Source organism: Eulemur rufifrons, chromosome 7 (genome assembly GCF_041146395.1).
Source record: "Eulemur rufifrons isolate Redbay chromosome 7, OSU_ERuf_1, whole genome shotgun sequence".
Lineage (NCBI taxonomy): Eukaryota > Metazoa > Chordata > Mammalia > Primates > Lemuridae > Eulemur > Eulemur rufifrons.
In genome coordinates, this window is record NC_090989.1 from 135232266 (window position 1) to 135257480 (window position 25215).

The window sequence follows — 25215 nt, forward strand, 5'->3', positions numbered from 1 at the left end:
ACCTAAATACACATCTGGGAACGACACCAATCGGATATCAGACTGAGGTGGGGGGTGGGGGAGGGGATGGGGGTATGCCTACCAATGAGTGCATTGCGCACCGTTTGGGGAATGGTAACGCTTGAAAGTGCTGACTCAGGAAGGGCGGGGTGGGGAAGGGAGGGATATATACCTACATGTTGGGTGCAACGCACACTATCTGGGGAACAGACACGCCTGGAGCTCTGACTTGGGGGGAAAGGCGGTACATGGGCAACGTATGTAACCTGCAATTCTGTATCCCCCATAACAATAAGATGAAATAAAAAAAAAAAGACATTCTAATTTGTATTTCTCAAAAACAAAAAATGCAATTGAAATCTGGCAATTATTAAAGCATAAAGAGTATGAAATTAGACATGAGTGGTGTCAACATGAATAAACCCCACAAATTAGAACCCCACTGACTGTTCTATTTTTAACACAGAATTACATAAGGAAAGGTCTAGCTGTTATTAAACTGCACACTTGCACATGATGTCAAATACCAAACTGATTTAAGTACGAGTAGCAAAAGAATTAAAAATCAAAAAAAGAGTCAATATCATCTTTTGCTTGGTCCACTGCAATCTCCTTTTAAACAATCTCCCTGCTTCCACTCCTGGCTCTCAGTGGTCTCTTCCTACACAGTAGCCAGCTATATCCTTTTAAAGCCTAACAGTAGCCTCTTGCTTGCTTAGGACTCACATCACTCAAGTCTATGCCACAAACTATGGCAACCTCATCCCCTCTGTCTCCCCCTGCTTCACTGTACTCCAGCCACACAGGCCTCCTTGCTGCTCCCTGGGCTTGGCAGGCACGCTCCCACCTCAGGTTCTTTGGACATGCCATTCCTTCTACTGTCAATGCTTTGTCTTCAGATATTTTCAGGGATCATCCCTTTAATGTACAGTTGACTCTTCAACAACACAAGGTTTAGGGGTGCTGATCCTCCATGCAGTCAAAAATCCATGTGCAACTTTTAATTCCCAGAACTTAACTGCTAATAGTCTACTGTTGACTGGAAGGCTTACCAATAACATAAGCAGTCAATTAACACATATTTTGTGTGTTATATATATTATAAACCGTATTCTTACAATAAAGTAAGCTAGAGAAAAGAAAATGATATTAAGAAAATCATAAGGGAGAGAAAATATATTTACTATTCATTAAGTGGAAGAGTATCATTATAAAGGCCTTCTCATACTCATCATCTTCACATTGCGTAGGCTGAGGAGAAGGAGGAAAGGAGGAGTTAGTCTTGCTGCCTTATGGCAAAGGCAGAAAAAATTTCATGTTTAATTGGACCCACTAAGTTGAAACTGACATTGTTCAAGAGTCAACTGTATTCAGGTATCTGTTTAAATGACACATACTTACAGAGGCTTTCCCTGACATCCCTATTTGAAATAGCCTATCTCCCTGCATCTACCAATCACTCTCCACTACCTTGCCTCCTTTTATTTTTATCCATAGCTCTTAAATATATTTTTATCTATTATTTGTCTTCCCCTACTATGAAGGAGGGAGTCTTTGGCTATTTGATCACTGTTGCATCAGGAGACTACAATAGTCCTCAGAAAAAAGTAAATGTTTAACAAATATTGTTGAATAAGTGAAATAAATGATTGAGTTTTATAAGCATTGTGATAATCTTCTCTGTGTGAAAACAAACAGTAAAAATCAAAATTTTAGTATGATTTTTTGAATAAATTGACAAACTGATTCTAAAAATAATAAGGAAATACAACAGACCTAGAATAGCCAAATCAAACTTCACAAAGACCAACAAAATTAGAGGACTTATACAACCTGCTTTGAAGCCTTATTAAAAAACTACAATATTAAAGAATACAGAGTTTCCATTGGATAGGACAAATAAGTTCAAGAGACCTATTGCACAGTTTGATAATTATAGTTAGTAATAATGTATTATCTTCTTGAAAAATGCTAAGAGACTAGATTTGAAATATTCTCACCACAAAAATAACTGTGTGGCAATGCATATGTTAATTAGCTAAATTTATTCATTCCACAATGTGTATATACTTCAAAACATCATGTTGTACACAATAAATACATACAATTTTATTTGTCAAGTACAACAAAACAAGACATTTTTAAAAAACTACAATAATCAAAACAGTGTGTTATGCGCCTAAGAATAGACATATAGACCAATGGAATAGAATAGAGTTCAGAATTAGATCCATAAGTGGGTACAAACATAAAGTTAGATAGAAGAAATAAACTCCAATATTTGATAGCAGAGTAGGGTGACTATAGTTATGAACAAGGTATTATATATTTCAAATTGGCTAGAAGAGAGGACTTGAAATGTTACCAACACACAAAAATGATAAATACTCAAGGCAATGGATACCCCAAATTCCTTGATTTGATCATTACACATTCTGTGCATGTAACAAATACTCACATGTATCCCATAAATTTGTAAAATATTATGTGTCAATAAAAAAAAAAGAAATATATCCATGAGAAAGGATAATCCTCATATACTGTTGATAGGAATGTAAATTAGTACAGCCACTATGGAGAACAGTATGGAAGTTCCTCAAATAACTAAAAACAGAATTAACATATGATACGATCCAGCAATCCCATTGATGGGTATATATCCAAAAGAAAGGAAATCATATCAAAGGGATATCTGCACTCCCATGTTTATTGCAGCACTACTCACAATAGCCAAGATATGGAATCAACCTAAGTGTCCATCAATATATGAACATATAAAAAAAGTGGTACATATACAATGAAATAGTATTCAGACATAAAAAGAATAAAATTCTGTCATTTGCAATAGCATGGATGGAACTGGAGGACATTATTTTAAGTGAAATAAGTCAGGCATAGAAAGACAAATATTGCATGTTCTCACTCATATATGGGAGCTAAAAAAAAATTGAACTCATAGAGGTAGAGAGAAGAATGAGGTAACCAGCGCCTGGGAAAGGTAGTAGGGAAGGGAGGATAAAGAAGGAATGATTAATGGGTACAAATATACAGTTAGATAGAAGGAATAAAATCTAGTTTCAGTAGCACACTAGGGTGACTATAGTTAATAATTTATTATATATTTAAAAAGCAGAATTGGAGTATTCCTAACACAAAAAATTATAAATGCTTGAAGTGATGGATATCCCAATTATCCTGATTTGATCATGACCCATTGTATGCTTATATCACATGTAGTTCACGAATAAGTTTAACTATTATGTATCCATAAATAATTAAAATTAAAAATTAAAAAAGCTGTAAGCAAAACAAGAAAATAAATAGATCCACATATACATTTTCAAGAAATTTTTAATGAAGTACTTAGCAAAAGCATGGGGAAAGATTAGACATTTTAAGAAAAGATGCTGGAAAAACTGAATACCCATATTTAGAAAAGTCAATCTCTTCATTATTCTATACACAAAATTAAATCAAAATAGATCATAGGTCTAAACATAAAATCTTTAGTCATAAAACATTTACAAAAAAAAATAGGATCCTATTTTTGCAACCTTGGGGTAGGCAACAATTTCTTTAAAAAGATGCAAAAAACTCTAACAACCACAAAAAACTAAATGAATAAAATTGGTCTCTATCAAAATTAAAATTTTCTGCTCATCAAAAAATACTATTTATAAAATAAATAGGCAAGCCAGACTGTGAAAAATGTTTGCAATACCGATGTTTGACAATAGGCTCATATCTGGAATATATAAAGAACTCCTACAAATAAAAAAAAAAAACCACACAAATAATGCACTAAAATGATGGGTAAAAGACTTGAACAGACATTTAACATATACATACAAAGATATACAAAGAGCCAACAAGCACACGTAAAGGAGCTCAACATCATTGATCATGAGGATAATATAAACTAATACCACAAAGAGATACCATTACACTACAGAGGCTAAAATACAAAAGACTGAACAATATCAAAGGTTGACAAGGACGTGGAACACCTGGAACTCTCATACCTTGCTTCTGAAAATGCTAAACAGTACATTTTGGAGAAATATTTGGCATTTTCTTTTACAGTTAAACATACAACTACCTATAACCCTGAAGTTCCATTTCTAGGTATTTATCTAAGAGAAATGAAAATCTAACCATAAGACTTATATGAAAAAGTTTATAACATTCTTACTTATAAAACTCCAAATCTGGAAACAACGTAAGTGTTCATCAACAGGAGAACAGAGAACCAAGTTATGGTGTATTCACACAAGTTAACACCACCTAGCACTGTAAACAAACTACCAGTACAACAATCTCACAGACATTATGTCACAAGAAAGAAGCCAGATACTAAAGAGTGCATGTGTTTGATTTATATGAAGTCAAACAACAGGCAAAAGTATCTATAGTGACAGAAATCACAACAGTCTTTGTCCTTGGGCAGGGAATTGTATAGAAGAGTGAAAGGGAACTTTCTGAGGTGAGGTAAAGGTTCTGATTCTTGTTTTGGGTGGTTATACATGTGTCAAAAGTCATTGAACTAAGCACTTAACATTTGTATATTTTACTGTATGTAAATTAGATGTCACTAAAATAAAGGATTGTAGTATGGATGTGAGAATTGTGTCTATATCTGTATAGGAGTCTACAAGGCACGGCTTTAGTTTCTTAAAACATTATAAGCACAGAACATTTCCCAAACAAGTCATGATTTTTTCTGATACTTCATTCCCTGCATCATTACTTGCTGAATTTTCACAGCCTTGGGGGAAATTCAGTCAACAATTAACCAGACAATAAAAGCAAAGATGTTCACAAAAATATTGTCCTTTTAAAATACATCATTTTCTACATGGCTTAATTTAATCTCCTAGCAGAGGACTGCAAATACATGTTTTTAGTAGTGTGCTCAACAATTGTAAATGACATATGGTATAATAAAAATAAAGCAACTCAGATAAGTAAATAGCACTTTTTAAAATATTTGCACCAAGAAAATTAGAATATGGATGTTTGCATAACTGTTCAATTGTTAAATGGTCAACTTTAAAGACATCTGAGAATTTAAGGAAAACATAAAATATCTGTGAAAGTTTGCTAAGAAAACGTACAGATCAAATGTTATTAAAAAACTATAAGAATGCCATAATAAAGAATTGAAATTATGAAGAGTTTGTGAATTTAAAAAATAATCTTTTCTGATAAGTGCTCTACCAGCTGCCTTGTCCTTCAAAGTAGAAGGAATTTAAGATGACACTCATGTATTCCATATTTCGACTGTTAGACTATATCAGATGATCATAGAAATCTTTGTTTTAATTCACCAAAAGCTTTAGAGGAAATTTCCAGGACTCAACTATATGAACATTTACTTGTCATCTTAAGCATGGGTTATATTTAAGATATTTAACACATCCAAGATCAGATATGCTTTTTTCAAAGTTAATTTTGGTAGGCATGTAGAGGACAGCTAAGGGAGAGAGATGACCCTAGATAATCTGAGTGGAACTGATTCAATTAGTTGGCAGGTCTTCAAGGCAGAGCTGAGGCTTCTCTGAGAGAAGGAAGAAATTCAGCCTATGGACAGCAGCTTCAGCCCATGCCCAAGGTTTCCAGTCTGCTCTTCCTGCCGAGTCTCCCTATGGATTTTGTCTTGCGAGTCCCCATAATCACATAAGCCACTTCCTTGCAACAAATCTCTTAATATGTATCTCTTGGTTCTCTTTCACACATTTTGTGCAGGACTGTCTTGCGCATGGCATATTATCAGCGTCTCTGGCTGCCGCCCCTTAAATACCAACAGCATTCAAAGTCACAGTGATAAACAACAATGACATGACACTCACCAACCCCCAACACACACATTTCCTAATGCTGCCTGGCAGAAAATGCAGAGGTGGTATACTGACTGAATCCCTGGTAGAGGTGAAGAAGAGACAAGAGGCAAGAAAGTTGGATGTTGCAATGATCCAATGCAAGATAATAAGAATGAAAATTGAAAGGATAAGATGGATTTGTTGAATATTTCAAAGACATAATTGGTAAAACTTGCCAAGAAAATGAATGTAAAGATTTGAGGGAGTGTGAACTGAAGATGTCAAGGTTCCAACAAAGGTGAGGAGAGGATAGAACACTACTGGGTCGAGGGAAGAGAACCCATTCACCATGGGACTTGCTGAGTATGAATATCTGTTAGACATGCAGGTGAATGTCCAGTTGAAAATTTAGGTCTGGCACACAGGAGAGGGTGAGATCAGACAGGTAGCTTTAGGGGGAGTAACTCTGGGGGTCTTCAGCAAATGGGTACGGAGATTATGCTGTAAAACACATCCCAATACATTTTGCCTTCTCAGAAAATTTTGTGCACGTCTCCTCCCAGAGCTCTTCTACTTCTGAAACCAGGCCATGAGGCCAAGGCTAATAGACCTACGAGAAGACAGGGGTGAAGAACACCTGGGGAAAGAGAAGGATGTGATGGATGGAAGGGCAGCGTCTGGCAGACAGGATGGGAACTGGAAAGTTCTTCTAAAGCTCAAAGGAGGAGCCTGGCAGAAGGAAGAGAAAATGAGAGGGCAGGTACAAATACCTTGTTTTTCCTTTTTACACCCACTCCAGAGCTGAGCTGAACCTTTGGATTAGAGTTGGGAGTTTGGTAGAGATACACAGAGGGTTTAAGGGTGGAAATCCAGGTGTAGCCAGAAAAGAATAGGAGCTTCAAAGAAGCTCTGTGATCATCACAATACTATATACTATGTGGTTGATAAGGGCATGTAACATATGGCCCATGAGAACAGAGATGTTGTCTGTTTTGCCTTCTGTAGTATCCCTTGTACCTAGAATACTGCTTGACACCTGTTAGGCACTCACTAAATACTTTCTGGATGAATAATTGAGTGGCAGGCAAGGAAAGAAAAGTAGGAAAGAATGAAGAAGGTACCTGAGCGGAAGGTTCCTTAAGCTGAGATAGTGCCCTACTCCCAGGTAGCTCCGCATGGGCTGTGTGTGGGTGGCATGGATGGGAATCCGAAGCTCTCATGTGTCTCAGTGGGAATGAAGATGGCTATGGTGCTGGCAGGCATGTTCACCAGGCCATCACTGTACTGGGGGCCACAGAGCAGACTGCTTAAATGAAGGATGCCAAGGAAGTCACAATCAGGCCTCAGAAAAGCAGGAATAGTGACCCAAAAGTGAGAGTTGAGACATCATGGTTCATTCACTGGGCTTAAACTATGATGAGAAAAGAGGCCATGAGTTATAGATGCCATAAACATTTAACAAGGACAGAAGTCACTGTCCCAGAATCACAGAGATGGGTTTATATTAATATCATCTAAGGCCAGCAGAGGCCAAGAGAGGAAAGCAGCATAAAGAGCCCCTTCCCCTCTCCCATCAACATGGGGATGCTTACGCTTACTCCTGCATCCAGCTGCCATCTTGGGAAAAGGATATAGAGATAAGAACCCTTGAAATGGAAAAGAAACTTTTAGACAAAAAGAGACTGATATAGTTGATACTGACTATATCTATCATTTTCTGTCATCAGTATGAATAGCGGTTCAAAATAAAATGATATATGATTATAGAAAATAATGTTCCCATCTTATACAACCAATTTTTACCCAAATTCATATAAAATGAAAAACCAGGGGGCTAGATGGAGCTCACTCAAGAGAAGAGCAAGAAGAGAAGTAGAACATCTAAAGTTAAGAGGCCAGAGTTGGTAGAGAAACCAAGAAACAGTATTCAGAGAGGTAAGATGGAAACCAGGACAGAGGAATGTAGTGGAAACCACAGAAGAAAAAAATCAAAAAAAGGGTATGTATGATAAGCAAGAATTAGCCTTTAGTTTGGCAATTTGGTTTTTAGGTACCTTGGAGAAATTCAAGGTTTTAGTCCAAACAACCCACAGGATTGAATCCAAACACCTTAACACTATCTAGCGCCAGCCTACTTTCCCAGACTTTTCAACCTAGACATATAAAAATATGCATTGTAAATCAGCAGATTTCACTTTCAGTCCTGGGCCATCACTAACCAGCTGGGAGGCCTTGGACAAGTCTCAACTTCTCCTGGTTTCCCTTTCCTTATCTATTATTTAACATAAAACAACACTATTTCTAAGTTTGATTATTAGTCCTAAGTGAGCTAAGCTGTTATATCTCAAGTTCCTGACACTTTTACTATTACTTTCCATGCATGAGTGACTTCCTTAACTAGATATCAAGACCCTATTTTCCCTTTGCTCTGGGAGCCTCGCTGAACTATCACCTACACATCTCATTTATTTACTCAAACTGTCTAGAATCATTAGAAATTTCCTCCTGCTCATGCATATCTATCTTGTCTTCTCAAGTAGATTATAAGCTACTTTACAACTGGTACCATTGTTTATAATTTTTATAAGCTTCACAATACCAAGCATAATGCCTTACATTCATAAGATATCTAATAAATGCTTGCTTTTTATTATTAATTATACAGTACAAGCATTTGTAATTTTTCTCTTTTGTTTTATTCTCTGATATGCTTATGGATATGAAAGCAGTTCTCCAAACTGAACAAGTTTGCTAAACTAGTAAAAAGAAATTATCATTCAGCTTTAAAACAGGGGTAGTAAACTTCCTGTCAAATATCATTGGAAGAAAGTGGTAATCCCTGCAAATCTCACACTGCAATGACATTCTTCTCTCATGATACCCTTCATTCTCTCTGGAACATTCAACTCTGCTCCCTTTGTACACAAACAAATATACTTTATTCACCCATGTAAATATTAAAGTCTAAAGCTGTATCCAGAAAATGCCAATAATCTGAATGGAATTGGAGCTTTCCATTGATTCTCCAGGTTTTTCCAAGCTGAATTTTTTTAATGTTCATCCTTGTATCTGTTCTTGAAGACGTAAGCAATATACTTCTCAGAAATGTCTGTAACTGATTTTTCTGTCTGGCACATATGATAATACATAAAGGGTGATGATTCTGTATGTTCAACACATTTTCTACAGTGATCATGATTTTTACTATTACAAGGCCACAATATCCTCTGTATTATAACATCCTTTCAGTTATTACACATTTAAGTAAAAATTTTACCACATTACACTGTTTGATTCTTATCATTCTCAACTGTGTGCTCTCCTTATGATCTCTTATTTTAAATTGTAAGAATTAGAAAGCTTAACATTCTTCAAAAGGAAGGTCTTGTTTCACTTTCATAGTGGGTAAACTGCAGTACACAAGAATAAACTTTAATAAAGAAGATTTCTTTGTCCTTCTGAAATACATACGAATACTTGTCTTTACTAGCTTATTATGAAAATTTCCATAATTAAGAATAAGCTAAAATGTGAAAGTAAATGGTATACTACCCCATGAGATAGGAGCCTTTAATGTTTCCTAACAATTGTTTGCTTAGGCACTAATTTGCAAAATTTCAGTAATTCACAATGGATCACCTTATTGGGTCTGGGAATTCATAAAGTTCTACTGAAACCACTAATTTCTTTTTCCTTTGACTATTATTTATCATTGGATTGTATAATGGCATTATTAATACTAACTGCTTTAGGAGAACATGCCACTATATTTGAAATGAAATAATCATAATACTGCTTGAAAAAAAAGAGTCATAAAATTTTACACTTATAATTTTTCTGCCAGCAGTGGTATAGATGTAAGTTTAAAAAAATAATAATTGGTTCTCAGTGAGGATAATGCCAATTAACTGCATGCTGTCTTTTGCTGAAATACAGTCATATTTCCTTCTTGGTTCTTTAATAAAGATGAATTTTTTTTTCCTTTTAGTTAACATTTGTTTAATCTTGAAGTGAAAAATTACCAGTATACTTAAAATAGTTCAAGAGGAGAAGGTATTTTATGAATATTTAAAGGAGGAATATAAACTTTGCTTTTAAGAAAGGATGTCTCCTCTGTGGTCCATAAAGGGCTGAATGCTCCTTGAGGGCACTGAGGCTGGCTAGCAATAGGTGTCAATAAACATGCATTAACTGCATATCTGACATACATGGATTTAATGACAGTGACCACTTGGACAAATTATCAATAAACTATTCTTCTGCTACCTTATAATTTTATGCCACTTTAAAAATTGCACAGTATATTTGAACACATTAATTTATTTAATCTTCTGCGGTAGGCAATATTTCCCTCCTTAATTTACAGATGAATATACAACCTAGATCTAGAACCTCAAAATCCCTCCCTTGACTTCAGAGATCTTCCTTTACCTGGCCATGGCCTGAGAGCCAGATTTTTATAGCCAAAATGGCTCTCCACGTACATATGGAAACATTGATGGTTGAAATGATATAGTATCTGAGATTTGCTTCAAAACAATCTGGGGAAGGCAGGGAGTGGAAAGTGGGTGGGGATAGAGATGATACGATTAGTCCCACATCGCTAATTATTGAAGCTGGGGATGGTACAGAAAGCACTATTTGCTTCTATAAATGTTTGAAATTTTCCATAATAAACAAATTTTTTTAAAGCTGAGAAGTAAAAATAAATAAATGAATGAATTAATTAATTAAATGGTCCTTCTCAAGGTGTTTTACTAAAGATAAGAGGATTTCTGCTGTTAGATTGTAAATTAACACCACCCACCCTCACATCAGCCAAATGGGTCTAATATAAAATGACTCTTTTATATGCAACTGGAAATTAGCTAAGTAGCTTTGCAGTGCAGAACATAATAGAAGGCCCCAAATACCTAAGATATACAGAATAGCTAAATCTCTTGCATTTTAGTCTACTAGGAATACTATATTTGGAACGCAACATAACATACATAGAATGATGTGTTTCTCATGGTTGCCTAGTTATTATGAAGTCAGTTAGTAAAATAACAAGCAAAGTGAGCTCAAACTTCCTATGTATGAGATTTAACTGTGTTCAGTGAGAGCTATAACTCCGAGTCCTAAACATAAACATGTTACTTAAATAATCATTGTGGATTGTTCTGCAAAATTACAGCTGGGCTCAGCATTTAAGGTAATGAGGATGAAAGAGTTTCCTCCCAAAAGAAAATCACATTGATTCTTCAACTTCTGGATTCCAAGTGCCTTAAGGCAAACCCACTAAACAGTAGTATTTTCCTTCTTTTTAGAAAGTTCACCAGAAATGCTGTTTTTCAAGAAATCAGAGCTGCCTCTTTGAGACCAATTTCTTATATAATTTTCCCAACTGAGATACAGCAGGTGCTTAGGATCCCAGGAAAGAATTTAATGACCAGGTACCCTGACCAAAAATGGGCTTTATGATCCTATTGCCTTGGGCTCCACCCCCAGGACAGAAGAAAAGAACATTCAGTGGGTTGAAGGTCCCCTGATTGGATCCCAGCTGGGTGGAGGCCCAGAGCATGAGCAAACCATGTATCACAGATCATTACTATGACAAAGACACAGAAGAAGGAAAATAAGAAACAGCAACAAGAGAATCCCTGGCACCACCACTTGCACAGATGGAAATTTGTAGCTTTGGCATCCCTTTTTCCAGTAATGCTCAGAAAGACACTTAAATATCAAAACAATCTAAAGGTTACTGGCAAAAAAAATAAAAAGACATATTCTGATTTGAGTCATGGCAACATTATTACCACCACAAACATCAATGAAAGCAATTACACAGACCAATGAGAAAAATTTTGAAATCAAATGCTATTTCCTTCTCTGAATTAACTCACAACATTTTCACCCATATTCCCAAAAGATATAATCAGATTGCTGAAGAAATTAAATGTAAGCATTCACTGCTAATTATATAAAGAATATAATTTAAACCTAAAGAACTACTAAGAGAACTTTTTGATACCTCTGGTTTTGCAACATACAGTAAATTATAAATGAGTATTTTGGAAGGTCAGTTATATTGAATTATTTTAATTTTATTTATAAGATATAGAAATGGATGTAAATATATAACTATATAATATTGAAATATTGCATGTAACAAATATTTTCCTAACAGGTTGGGGGTAGTGGCTCACGCCTGTAAACCTAGCACCCTGGGAGGCCAGGCAGGAGGATCGCTCGAGATCAGGAGTTTGAGACCAGCCTCAGCAAGAAAGAGACCCTGTCTCTACTAAAAATATAAAGAAATTAGCTGGACAACTAAAAATATATAGAAAAAAAATTAGCCGGGCATGGTGGCACATGCCTGCAGTCCCAGCTACTCAGGAGGCTGAGGCAGAAGGATCGCTTAAGCCCAGGAGTTTGAGGTTGCTGTGAGCTAGGGTGACGCCACAGCACTCTAGCCTGGGCAACAGAGTGAGGCTCTGTCTCCAAAGTATGTATATACATATATATATATATATATATATATATTTCCCTAACTTTAGAAGAATTTTCCTTAAAACAAGCATGAACAACTTCAGACAGCCTATTAGTGTGCACTATGAAGAGACTGAAAGATTTGTACTTACATGAGATAGCAGAGCCAGCTCATGGTGACATGTGACGGCATTCCGGTTGGCTTCCATAAAATACCTTTGTGTGCGCCTTCGTTCCCGTTCCAGCTTCTTCTCCAAGGCCAACTGCGATGTAGATAAGTTGTCTAAATACTTCATCATGACATCCGATATCATCGAACTGACTTCTACAATATCTGGACGGGCCTCCGCATCAGCAGTGAGGCACCTAAGAGAAGATAAGCTAATTATAATATTCTGGTCAATGTCAGGAGCAGCTCATGAGGTCTAGAGAATAAAAGTTAAACTCCACTGTGTATATAGTATTTGCACTCAAGAGAACCTGGGATAAGATGGATATCAAGCACAGCTTTGAGTCTAAAACTTCTCAAAAGGGATTTAGAAAGTTAGGGAAGGAAAGGGAGGCTGTACTCTTCTCTTTGCACTTGGGCAGGAAGGCAAGCATTCCAGGCTGCGCTTGAAGCTGTTCTTCAGGTCTCAGGATAGGCAGATGGGGTCATCTTCTTCTGTGTGGGTTGGCTGCTTTCTGAAATCACTGCTAGCTCATTGGCCAGTGAAACACAGAGGGATCCTAATAATATAGGCCTTGATGACCACCCTGGATGCACCAAAAACAGGCAAGGTTTTGGGAGTCACAACTTTTTATCCTTTTCCAGCTGTATATTAGCAATATTAACAGCACTTGATTAATGAGAGTCTTACATAGCATGAAATCATAAATATAAAACACAACCCAGTTACTTAGAGGTTTAAGATGTTTTTAGTGTCAAAAATAAAATCAGATCAAATTTTAAAATTGTAGAAGCTTATTGTGCATACAAAAGAACAATTCATAAACCAAGAGACTTTGAGAATGAGAATGAGAAGCTCACTTTACAACAGTTACAGCACAGTTTATAACACATAAAGTAGGAAGTATTTTGATCTTTTTCATGATTGGCTTTTATAGATTATCATTCTTTTTAAGGCAAACAGAGTGAGCTGATTTGTCCATAGATGATTGGTTTAGTTTCACTGAATCATGCTGACAAGGATGTAAAGCTTACATTTTGTGTTTTATTTACGATGAGATAGAATTTCAAGGACTTCAGAATAAAATTTTTTTTTAATTTTTGTGGGTACACAATAGTTGTAAATTGTCTGACTTAAGTTGTGACTATGTGATTATAGGCAGTTGGCCTTGGGATGGGTCTAAATTGTGGCCTTCATTTTTATTTTTCTTTAACAGTGGTAATTTTTTTTAAAGCAGCTTATTTGACACATTGCATGCTAATATTTTATGTGATTTTAGAGGTAGAAAATATTAATCAGCACAGTAAAGGGAGCATTGTTCATGTCACAGCTAAACACTAATAGAAGGCTATTCTATATGCCCATGAAACCAATTATCAAGGTCATTGGTTAAATACTTCTGCAATTCACTATAGTATGCTTTTTATTTTTAAATTCAAATTCTCTAAGTACACTGAAATCATGCATACTTCTCAATAAAATTTAACTTTTTTGGATTTTGAGGAAAATATCTAATTTTCACATCTTGTATTTGATTTAGCAACCCATAGTCAGGTAATGCAACTTTCACCTATACTGCTGTCTCCAGGCAAGGTTTCAGCATTATTAGCACACAATTATTCTTCATAACAGAAGCCAATATAAGACTCTAAGTGATAATTTGCTAATTATTCTTTCTTATTGAGTTTATTAACCATAACTAAAATACACAAGAGTCTTACTTAGGTTTTAAGATATTGCTTTATCTTTATGCTTTTTCTTTTTAAATTCCAGGCAAAGGACATGAACAGAAACTTTTCAAAAGAAGATAGACTAATGGCCAATGAACATATGAAAAAATGCTCAGCATCTCTAATCATCAATGCAAATCAAAATCAAATCAAAATGCAAATCAAAACCACAATGAGATATCACTTAACTCCATTGAGAATGGCTTTTATCAAAAAGTCCCAAAACAATAAATGTTGGTGTGGATGCAGAGAGATAGGAACATTCATACACTACAAACTAGTACAACCTCTGTGGAAAGTAATATGGAGATACCTCAAAGAGCTACAAGTAGAACTACCATTTGATCCAGCAATCCCATTACTGGGTATCTACCCAAAGGAACAAAAGACAGTCTATAAAAAAGATATCTGCACTAGAATGTTTATAGCAGCACAATTCACAATGGCAAAGATGTGGAAACAACCCAAGAGCCCATCAATACATGAGTGGATTAATAAAATGTGGTATATGTATACCATGGAGTACTACTCAGCCGCAAAAAGCAATGGTGATCTAGCACCTCTTGTATTATCCTGGCTGGAGCTGGAGCCCATTTTAAGTGAAGTATCCCAAGAATGGAAAAAACAAGCACCACATGTACTCACCATCAAATTGGTATTAATTAATCAACACTTATGTGCACATATAGCAGTAACATTCATTGGGTGTTAGGCAGGTGGAAGCGGGGAGGAGAGGATGGGTATATTCACACCTAATGGGTGTAGTACGCACCATCTGGCGGATGGACTCGATTGAAGCTCTGACTTGGGCGGGGCAAAGGCAATACATGTAAGCTAAACATTTGTACCTCCATAATATACTGAAATAAAAAAAAAAAAAGAAAGAAAACCATACCAGGTGCTGATCAACCAAAAAAAAAAAAAAAAGTTCTAAGGCAGTGGGCTTGCACTTTGGTTATGACAGCTACTTATATATCTGCTGAATTCATGTTAAACAAAGTTCACTCTATGAATTTATTATATACAGAGTAAGGCAGAAGATTGTGGAGATAAGGCAGCTACATAATTTGTGGGGTGCCCAGTGCAAAATGAAAATGGGGGATTCTAGGGGGGAGTGGAGAAGTCAATCTCCTGTTCCCACAGCCCAGTGTCCCAACTGATGATAGACAGGTGACCCCCCAGGAGATTACAACCTCCATGCTAATGAGATGAACCTGATTGGGGGTGGGGAAAAGGACCCACTGGTTATCCACTGAATGTGCTCTGTTACTGTCAGCCTAGTCAGGGATAGTGTCTTCTTTGCTCCAACCCAAGATAAAATAGGGCACTTGCTCCACCCTCTGTCCTCACCTGCAGTCACACCCCCACAGGGGAGGAGGGGGAAGGTAGAATACCAAGCCTTCCAATGGCAGTGCCAGGTACAGGGCATCAGCAGGGAGTTGCAGGTAGAGGTGGAGTCCAGGTGGGAACTTAGAGTGACAGGAAGCAAATGGCTGGGGAAAAAAACCATGCAGGGGAGGTGGGGAGCTGGAGGGATGAAAAGGCTGAGGCTCCAATCCCCCAGGACATGCTTCTTGTCCCATTGACTTCATATCCAAGCACAAATTCAAATACAAAATTATTAAGAATTTCAAGACCTTGAAAACAGAGCCTTAAACCCCAAGCACAGGACTGTTTGAGCACAAGGGCCCTGCATTGGTCATAGGTACATGCGTGGCAACAAAATATTTGTATTCAAGTTTCTTACTTTTGCTCATAACCACAAAAGAAGTTAAGTTGTTGAATTTCACTTTCCAATTGAATCAGGTTCTTTATCTACCTTCACTTACTTAGCAAAAGGAGTTAAAGCTGCTAAAAATACTTGGTTGACCTAGTGTTGGTTATGACTGCCATGTGAGAAAAGAAACAAAAAAACCAAAACACTAGCATCTAAGCCTTTCATTAGTGCAGATACTCTAAATTATTAGACTATAGATGTTTAAACTGAATGTAATATTAGCAGCTTAATTATCAGCTGAGCTTTTTTTAAAATCAAAAGAGCAATGCAAGCTACTTTTACAAATATATAGTTATATATTATGGTAAATGGGAACTGGAATGACCTCTGTTCTCCTGGCATTTAGTCATCTTCTTGCCCAAGGTTGTTCCTGGTCCTGTATTTGCCTTTCCTGGAAAAGGCACCACCAGGAAGATGCAGTTCAGCATCATAGCTAGGCATTCAGGCTCTGGCTCAGATTGCTGGGCTTTAAAGCCCAGTTCACCATTTATAAGCTCTGATCTTGAGCAAGTTACATAGCTTCTGAGTGTCAGATAGCCCACCCATTAAGTGGGACAATCACAGTATCTACCTCATCAAACTGGTATGGTGATTAAATAAGGTAATTTCTGTGAAGTGATGGCACATCGTAAAAGCTCAATAAATTGAAAAGAAAAATCCACACTTTTATTTCTCCTCCATTCCCTCCCACATTTAATAGACACCAAAGTCCTGTGGCTTCTACCTTCTAAGTATTTCTTGAACCCATATCCTTCCCCTCTGATCCTACAGTTAATGATCTGTTACATCCTCACTTGCTTGGACGACTGAGTCTCCTAAATGACATGCTCTTTTCTTGTCCACCTCTGATTGTACCATAAACTGCTACCAGAATGATATTCCTAACTCTTGCTATATTATTCCTCTACTCAAAATTCCTCAAAGCTTCTCATGGCCCAATAGAATAAAATTAAAATTCCCAGAATGCCACACAAGGTCCTTCTCAAACTGGCCTTGACCTCTGACCACTCTTTCCCGCCCCTGCTCAGCAACACACCCTAAGCTTCTCCCTGTACCTCTCCAAACAGCACTTGGCTCTCCTATGCCTCCATTTCTTTGCTTATTTTATTCTGTCTGCGTGAATTTGTTTATATTTGCTGATGGTATCAGTCTTTTCCCAGTCACCGTCCTTTATGTGCTTGCCAAAATCCCACTCTTTTCGCAGTCTCCATTAGGAAGACTTTTTGGACTGCCCTCAGACAGACTTCCTGGCCCCCTTTTGTTTGTTCCCGTTGCCCTGTCTGCATTTAAGTACTTAAAACTCCTGTAATTATTGTATTGCAATGGTCTATTTCACCACTAGATTGGAAACTTCTTGGGGGGAAGGAGATATGTCCCTTTCACTCTGATCTCCCCAGCATGTAAAATGGAATCTGGGTCCTGAAGGTACTCAGCAAATGGATAAATTAATCAATGAATAAACGAAAAAAAGCCTCAGCCAAACAACTAAAGAATATGCCTACATAACTCAAAATATTTGGCCACAGACTTTTGGACTCTCAGGAACATCTCCTACCAGAAGTTCCAGGTTAGCCTCATTGCTTTGAAATGACTCCCTGCTTAGATATTTCAGAAAAATTCTTAAGAGTGACCAAATTAGAGTCATAATACAGGCTGAAGATTGTCTACCTAAGATTGTTCTCTAATCAAATAGGCATAAAATCTTGTTCTAGAAAAAATTTGGGATGTTCCTCTCACCTCACCTACCCCCCACTCCACTCTGAGAGACCAGATACAATGAGGAGAAAAATAGAAATAGAAATAGAAATAGAAAATAGAGTGTTCCATTGTATTCCTGTTTTAAGAAACAAAGAGTTGAAGGTAAGGTGAAAAATACAAAGATCCATTTGTCCTTCAAGCCAACCAAAAGAACTTTGTTAGTGGTCATGACTGTCTCTGAAACAAAGCACCAGACAGCTTATGCAACCAGGCACAGAGAGAGAAAAATAAGGCAATTGGAATATTTTGTGCATAAAAGGAAATGTTCTTCCTTTTTAAAAAGTAAACAGACAATACTCTCTTAACAGTGTACCGGTAGGTAAAAATAGTAATGCTGGTACTGGGCAGAACAACAAAATATATTTATTTTCTGCCCCAAACGCTTCAGGGTTGCTAAGTTATTCTTGCAATTTAAATGTCTGCTAAGAAAGAAAAGTTTCAATAACAAATGTGCTTATACACCACATGAGCAAACAGGAAAAAGGAAAGATGCTGCACATTAGAAATGCAAACTGTGTGAGCTCTACTTGACAAGGATGTAGGAAATAGAAATGAGAAGATACTAAAAGAGAAGAAAGAAGATATATATAATTAGAAACAATACATAGTTTAAGAATGATTATAACACACTTTCCCATCAATAGTTGTCTTATATTTCAAAGGCTCTATCAAATTACTAGTGATTGCCCCTGAGCCTGGTGTTTTGCTGAGTCATAAATGACCATTAAGAACACTTTTGGCTTTATGTGCCCCTTACATCAATTTCTTGAAGAAAATAGGAAATTTGAATTTGGTCCCTAAATCTTTTGTAACTTAATTTTTTTAATAATAAAAATCCAAAGCAAATTAAATATGCAATTGCATGAAACCCATGACTGATTTTTGTTTTATGTCCAATTTTCTAAAGATAAAACTTTATTTGGAATGTAAACTCAGACAATGAGGAGTCTTGAATAACTCTAAATGAAAATAAATTTGTAACAGAATGCACCCTGCAATCTTAATTTATAGTTAGTCATAAAATTAAATTGTCAGTTCTAACTTATTATGACATCTTGTTATTCAGATTTAAAAGTGACCTCAAAAACATTTAATCTGAAGTTCCCTAATAGGTGATCATTCATCCTCTGAAGTATTCTGGTGAGAGTGAACTCGCAACCCCCCGAACATCCTTGTTCACTGTGGACATCTCTAATTCTGACAAACGCTTCCTACTGGCGAGCTGACCTTGGCGTCCCCATAACTTCTACGCCTTGATCTTGGCTCCATTTACTGAAGCTCCACCAAATAAATCCAATTCTTGTCATATTTCCAATGTCATTCCATTTTCCCAGTTAACCGAAGTATTTTTGAATCCTCTTACAATTGAACCCCCTAATGAACAGAAGCAAATTCCAGCCTACAGTGGAAACAATCCCACTTCTTTCTGCCCCTACAATACCACTTCATCCAAGTCACCGTCACCTCCCGGGGGCAAGTAAAACTGCTTCGTCCTCCCACTTTCATTCCCTGCCAGGCTGTTCCCCATAGATCAGTCAGCATGATCTCTGCTGAAGAAGAAATTTTCACCGTGTCCCAGCCTGCCAATATAACCCTCAGTCCTCTCCTCAGCACTCAAGGTAAAAATTCAGAACCCTCAACGCAGCCTCCAAGACCTAGTCCACGTGGCCTTTGTCACCCTTTCCCAGCGTCAAATCATTTGCTGGCTCTTCTCTCCCTTACTTAACATGCTACATCACTATTTTGAGTTCCTCAAATTAACAAGCTGGTTTCCTCAGCAAAGCCTTCACAGAGGCTGGTCTGTGAAATGCTTTCTCCACTCTGTTAACTAATTGCGAGTTATTGATTGTTCAGGTCAGATTATGTGTCCTTTCTTCAGAGAAACTTCCCAAATGCCCAAGCCAGCCCAGGTCCTTCTGTAATCTGTCATTGCCCCCTTTATTGCTTTTTATTGCACTTATCATAATTTGTTTTATATACTTAATTCTGTAAATAATATAATATCATTATTAATAACAATAGCTAATTTTATTGCAAGCTTACTATGTGCTGGGTACTGTGCTGAGTGCATCAGAGGCATTATCTTATTTAAGCTTCAAGACAAGCCCATGAAGTAGTTACTATCGCTATCCAAACATCACAGATGAGAAAATTGGGGCTCAGGAAAGTTAAATTGAGTGAAAGATGAGAGATCACAATTCAGTCAGTTCCAGAATCTAATGATGCTCTAAACTTTTACACTATAAGGTTGCTATCTGACTCTCCCACTAGTCCATTAACCTCAGGAGGCTAACAATGGTACCAATAGCCAAGGAACCCAGAAGAGACTTGTGGTTCTCTTTGCCTATATTCACATCAACAGAGCAGTGTCTCTGTAGCTTTTTCTTTGCACTACCCCTCCCTTGCCCTTCGTGGCACTCAAATACCTATGAAAAGGAAAAAATAAATGAGCAAAAATGGTACTTTTGTCTTGACATCTCTGGAGACTTCATTCATTTTAGGGTATTAATATTTTCCAAAAAATAAATAACAGAGAACAGGAACAAACTGTAAAGATGAGCAGTTTAAATACATTTGTCTGAATTCATTAGCATCAGGGCATGATCCAGTATATGTGGAATTCAGATGATTTAGAGAGAGGTTACAGCTCATTTCCCATCATATTAACACTGATAATTGCCAAAATTACTCAAGTATTTACCATTAACCAAGTCCTATGCTAAGGGATTTGCATACGGTACGTTGTATAATCATCACATCAGCCCAATGAGATTGATACTATTATGATCCCTATTTTACTAGATAACGAAACAGAGATGCAGAAGTGATGGTCACATTACTTGTTCAGAGTCTGCAGTTTACAGGATGCAGCCCCAGCTAGGCCTGACCCCAGAGCCTGAAGCTCCTAAGACTGCAGGTCAGTATTGTGCCAAAGAAGGAAAGGTTCAAGATGGAATCCCACAAACAGGTGAGGAGTAACTATTAGTACAAACAATGGGCTGGGAGGAGAAAGCAAAGGGAAAGGGGCGCAAGCACAGTAATAAATCTATTACATTCCATCAGGGCTAAGTGCTGGGATGGATTTCACAACACGCTTTAAGAGACTCGGGAACGGGGATGGAAAATGATTCTATCTGGGGTGATCTAGAGTTTCTATAATCCAGAATACTGAGAATTTGGTTTAGCTTGATGGGATGGAGAAATAATCTTGGGGCAACTTAAGTACCTAAGACGGTCCAGAAGTACTAATCAGCCAGATAAACTTATTGAAACAACCAATATTTATTAAGGCTCTACTTTGTGCCAGGCACTGCTCTAGGCACTAAACAGCTGTGAACTAAACTGACCAAGTCCCTACTCTTGAATTTACATTTTGGTAGGGAAGAGACAGACAATAAACAAAAAGTGTGTATGCACATGTATATAAGTCGGGGGAGATGGGCGCTGTCAGCTAGATGAAGCAGGCAAGGGGGCTGCAGTGCTGAGGTGGGTCATCAGAGTAGGCTCTTTGACAGGGGGACACTACAGCGAGACCAGAAGAAGCAAGAGCCTGTGCCACGCATATATCTGAGCATCAAGTGTTCCAGGAAAAGGGGACAGCAAGGGCAAAGGCCTAGAAGGAGGGTACATGCCAGGATGAGCAGGAGCTCTGTGTGGCTGAAGCAGAGGGAGCAGGAGGGAAAGTGAGGGCATGGGTAAGAGGTCAGCAGGGATGGTGCCATGGGACCAAGAGGGACAGGCCAGAACTTTTGGAGTGTGTGTGGATAATGACTTTCATTAAACTTCTTCTGTACTGATAGCTGGAGCTTCTGATTTTCTTTGAAAAATTATTACAAAACGCATTACCAATTTAAAAATAGAAGTGAAAAGATAACTGCAATTTTATCATCTAACATGGCTATTCTCAGTTTCATGTGTTCTTGTCCTGACTTTTTCCATTTTCATGCATCTTTTATGGGTTTTGTCATAGTTGCAGACAGCTTTGCATCCTGTTTGTCTTAGCTTCATATCATATGCATTTTATAGGTCGATAGAAGGCCTCCAAATAATCATTCCAGTGGTTGCACAACATTTCAAATGAATGTACTACTACTTCCTCTTGGTCACTTCAGTGGCTTCCAAATAGTCACTATCACTGATGATGCACAAACATTTTTCTAGGTTTGGTATTTATTAATTGTCCCTATATGTTTGAAGTTGTGGGACTAATTACCTGCTGATGGTATCTGTCACTTTTTCAGAGTAGATACCTTCTGGCACTGGTTCATAGACCGCCTCCACTATCTGCAAAACAAAGAGACTGGAGTGATGGAAGTAAAGGGCCATGGATATCTTTGAACAGTAATACGTGGCCATAACATGAGAATTACTAACTAAGCAGCATAACTTCACGTACGAATTTTATTCAGAAATAAAACATCCCAACCGAATAAAAAATTAATACCAATTAAGCAGTTCTTCAACACAGAATTTTATTCTCCAAGCTGAGTTAAAGTTAACCTTAGGTTCATAATAAAATGATGTGTGGGATAACATAAGAAGCTAGATTGTGGGTAGTCCCAACAGCAACTAAAAATAAAAGACCAAAAGTAATTTGATATATTTATTTTTAAAATTTTATATAATAAATGAAGACAATTATAGAGGGAAATATGCCATAGCATGTGATATATATTTAGAAGAAAGGCAAAAATTAAGTTGGATAATGCAGTTAAAAAAACAATGCCCACTTTTAGCTAATGGTTGTATAAAGATCGCAAAGGTCCGTTTAAGAAGAAAAGGAATGGTGTTTTTAGCAACATGAAGCCCTTTTGTCACCCAGTGTCACTTACTTTTGTAGCCAAGCAGAGCATGTTGGTGCTGCAGAAGGGCGGATTCAGAGTTGCCATCTGGTAAAGGATGCAGCCTGCCGCCCAGACATCAGCCTTCTCCCCGTATGGTTCACTCTTCAGGACCTCAGGGCTGAAGTAAATAAGGGTGTTAATAGACACTAAGCAAAGGAGAATTTGCACAGAAAGAAGATCTAATTTTCAAGCTGTAGTTGGAGTTACTTTTTTAACGTATCTGAAACTCTGAATCACTATTTCAAGTAAGCATATTGAAAAGTATCTTTGAAATCTCCCAGCTTCAGATAAATCAGGGAGCAAAATCAAGCAATTCCAATCAATACATCATATAAACATTACCTACTTGTATCCAGGGATGTGTTATTGCCAGAAACAACAAGCCCTCTGTGATAGATGGAACTGATGATCCTAGTTCTTTACTACCCTGGAGCCTTCGTACATCCCTACCCTTGTTGTAGCCTCTTGCTGGGCAGTGTTCATCATGTACTCCTGCCTTTGCTTTTGACTGTGCTTTCTTGCTTTGACCAATGGAATACGGAAGTGACACATGCCGTAACTTAACAGGTATTGACTGAGTGCTTACCTTTGTCCTTCTAGGAGCTTCTCTCCACTACAAGGAGAGGAATGTGTCCCAGGTAGCTTTACCCTTACAGCCTGGCTCCAACATAAGACACATAGAACCAACCTGACCTAGACAACTCATAAATGTGCAGCCTAAAGAAGAACCAGCCCAGCAGACACACAGACCTGTGATTCTGAGAATAAATGCTTATTGTTGAGTGCCACGGGATTCTGTAGCAATTAGTTATGTAACATTATTACATGAAAAATTGACTCATACAGTCTTCCCCCTTTGCTATTCGACTCTAGCATATGAAGTAGGGCTAAGACCATATTTAAATATGTTGCAGGAAATGATGAAATAAATCTACCATATTCACCTCTTCTGAAATTGTCACACAATTTAAACATTTAAATAATCTCTGAAAGTTTAGGAGTTTTAAAATTTTATTTTCTTTATGTGGAAGAGAATGTAGTTTCCTTGGATTTTTTGTATGAATAGTAGTTTCTTCTATTATATATATTAAATAAAAAACAAAGTACTGAAAGCACTCGACACACGCCCCCCCCCCAAATTAATGAGCTTGATAATTTAGCTCTATAATACGTACTTAGCCCTCTAAATTAGTGGAGTAAGGATTAACAGTGGGTTAAGGTATAAAGAAACTTAAAAATTGGCATCAAAACAATCAGGGTTGGTATAAATTAATATTGCACGTTAAGAATAATCAAAGGGGCCAGGCACAGTGGCCCATGCCCGTAATCCCAGCACTTTGGGAGGCCAGGGTGAGAGGATTGCCTAGGGCCAGGAGTTCAAGACCAGCCTGAGCAACATAGCAAGATGTTGTCTCTACAAAAAAATAAGAAAAAATAGCCAGGTGTGGTGGTGTGTGCCCAGGTGACAGAGCAAGACTCTGTGTCTGCGGGGTGGGAGGAGAAAAGAATCAAGGAATTACTGTTCTTGTGAGAAAGAAGAATTCCTGATTTAAGATTTATAGGATGTAGTTGCAGAGGAAAGTGATTTCTAGGTCTCTCAGTTAAGCCTTTTCACATATACTGTTTTTGAGCTCAATAATATGATAATGGGGAATTGGGGCTGAGATTTCCAGGGCTCTGCTGGTCCTAAGTGTATAAAAACTATTTCCTGTTGTCCCCTCATCAACTGCTCACATTAAAGAATGCCTTAACAAGAAATAGTGTTCTCAACAGAAAAAACGTCTGGCTCCCCACAGACAAATTTCTCATATTCTCATCTACTGAGAACTGAAGATTTGATTCGTATTTCCAAAAGATCATGAAGCGGAGGCTACAAGTGCTCCATCCATATCCCCTCACATCTCTTTTCCATTTCCTATTTCTGGTGTGCTTTCCCTCCCAACAGCTAGAACACTTCTTTGGAAGACAGCTTTCAGCTTTTTTCTCGACAGACAATTTTCCAATATCTCTTGTGTAAGAGCACTAATCCCTTTGGTGAGAGCAGAGCCCTCATAATCTAATCAACTACCAAGGGCCACACCTCCTAATATCATGAAATTGGGGGTTAGGATTTCAAAATATGAATTTTGGAGGGACACAGTCTATAACAGACTTACTTCTTGAAACACTGCTATTTTTTTTTATTCATTCAATAAATATTATTAAGCACCTCCAAAGTACCAGTCACTCTCCTGCTTGGAATATACCAACAGACACTTGCCCTCATGGTGCTTACCTTCTGCTAAAGAACAGAGGCACAGAAGATATAAAATAATATACAATAAAATATTTTAAAGTAAATTACATGGCATTTTAATAAGTGATAAATGCTATGGGAAAATAGACCTGGATTAAAGTAGTTCTGGAGTGGACTGAGGGTGGCAGGTTGCAATATTGTAAAGAACGGTCCCTTCTTCCCTCTCAGATCCCAGACACTGACACTTCAGTGGCTTCTTTCCTTCATTCATTCACACCCAAGACTTCCTTTGAAACCACATGCTGATGCCTCTCAGATCTACTCTGCCTTCCTCGTGCCCCTCAGGCACACACAGACGCTGCATCTTATGGGGGCTCTGTTACAAATCACTGATTAAAGTAGGGTTAAAG

General features: G+C 37.4%; 1 protein-coding gene across 8 annotated transcripts in view; it reads right to left on the reverse strand.

Moving 5' to 3' along the window:
• The window catches only part of NEK10 (NIMA related kinase 10), a 205266-nt gene that overhangs the window by 62895 nt on the left and 117156 nt on the right, over positions 1-25215 (reverse strand). For 7 of the 8 annotated variants that reach the window (XM_069473323.1, XM_069473319.1, XM_069473321.1 and 4 more), the window contains 3 exons: positions 22558-22687; positions 21939-22009; positions 12443-12656 (listed from right to left, as the gene is read on the reverse strand). In XM_069473323.1, the coding sequence (XP_069329424.1) occupies positions 12443-12656; positions 21939-22009; positions 22558-22687 (415 nt within the window). The remainder of the gene's footprint in view (positions 1-12442; positions 12657-21938; positions 22010-22557; positions 22688-25215) is intronic. The other variant, XM_069473325.1, reaches the window with a different exon arrangement.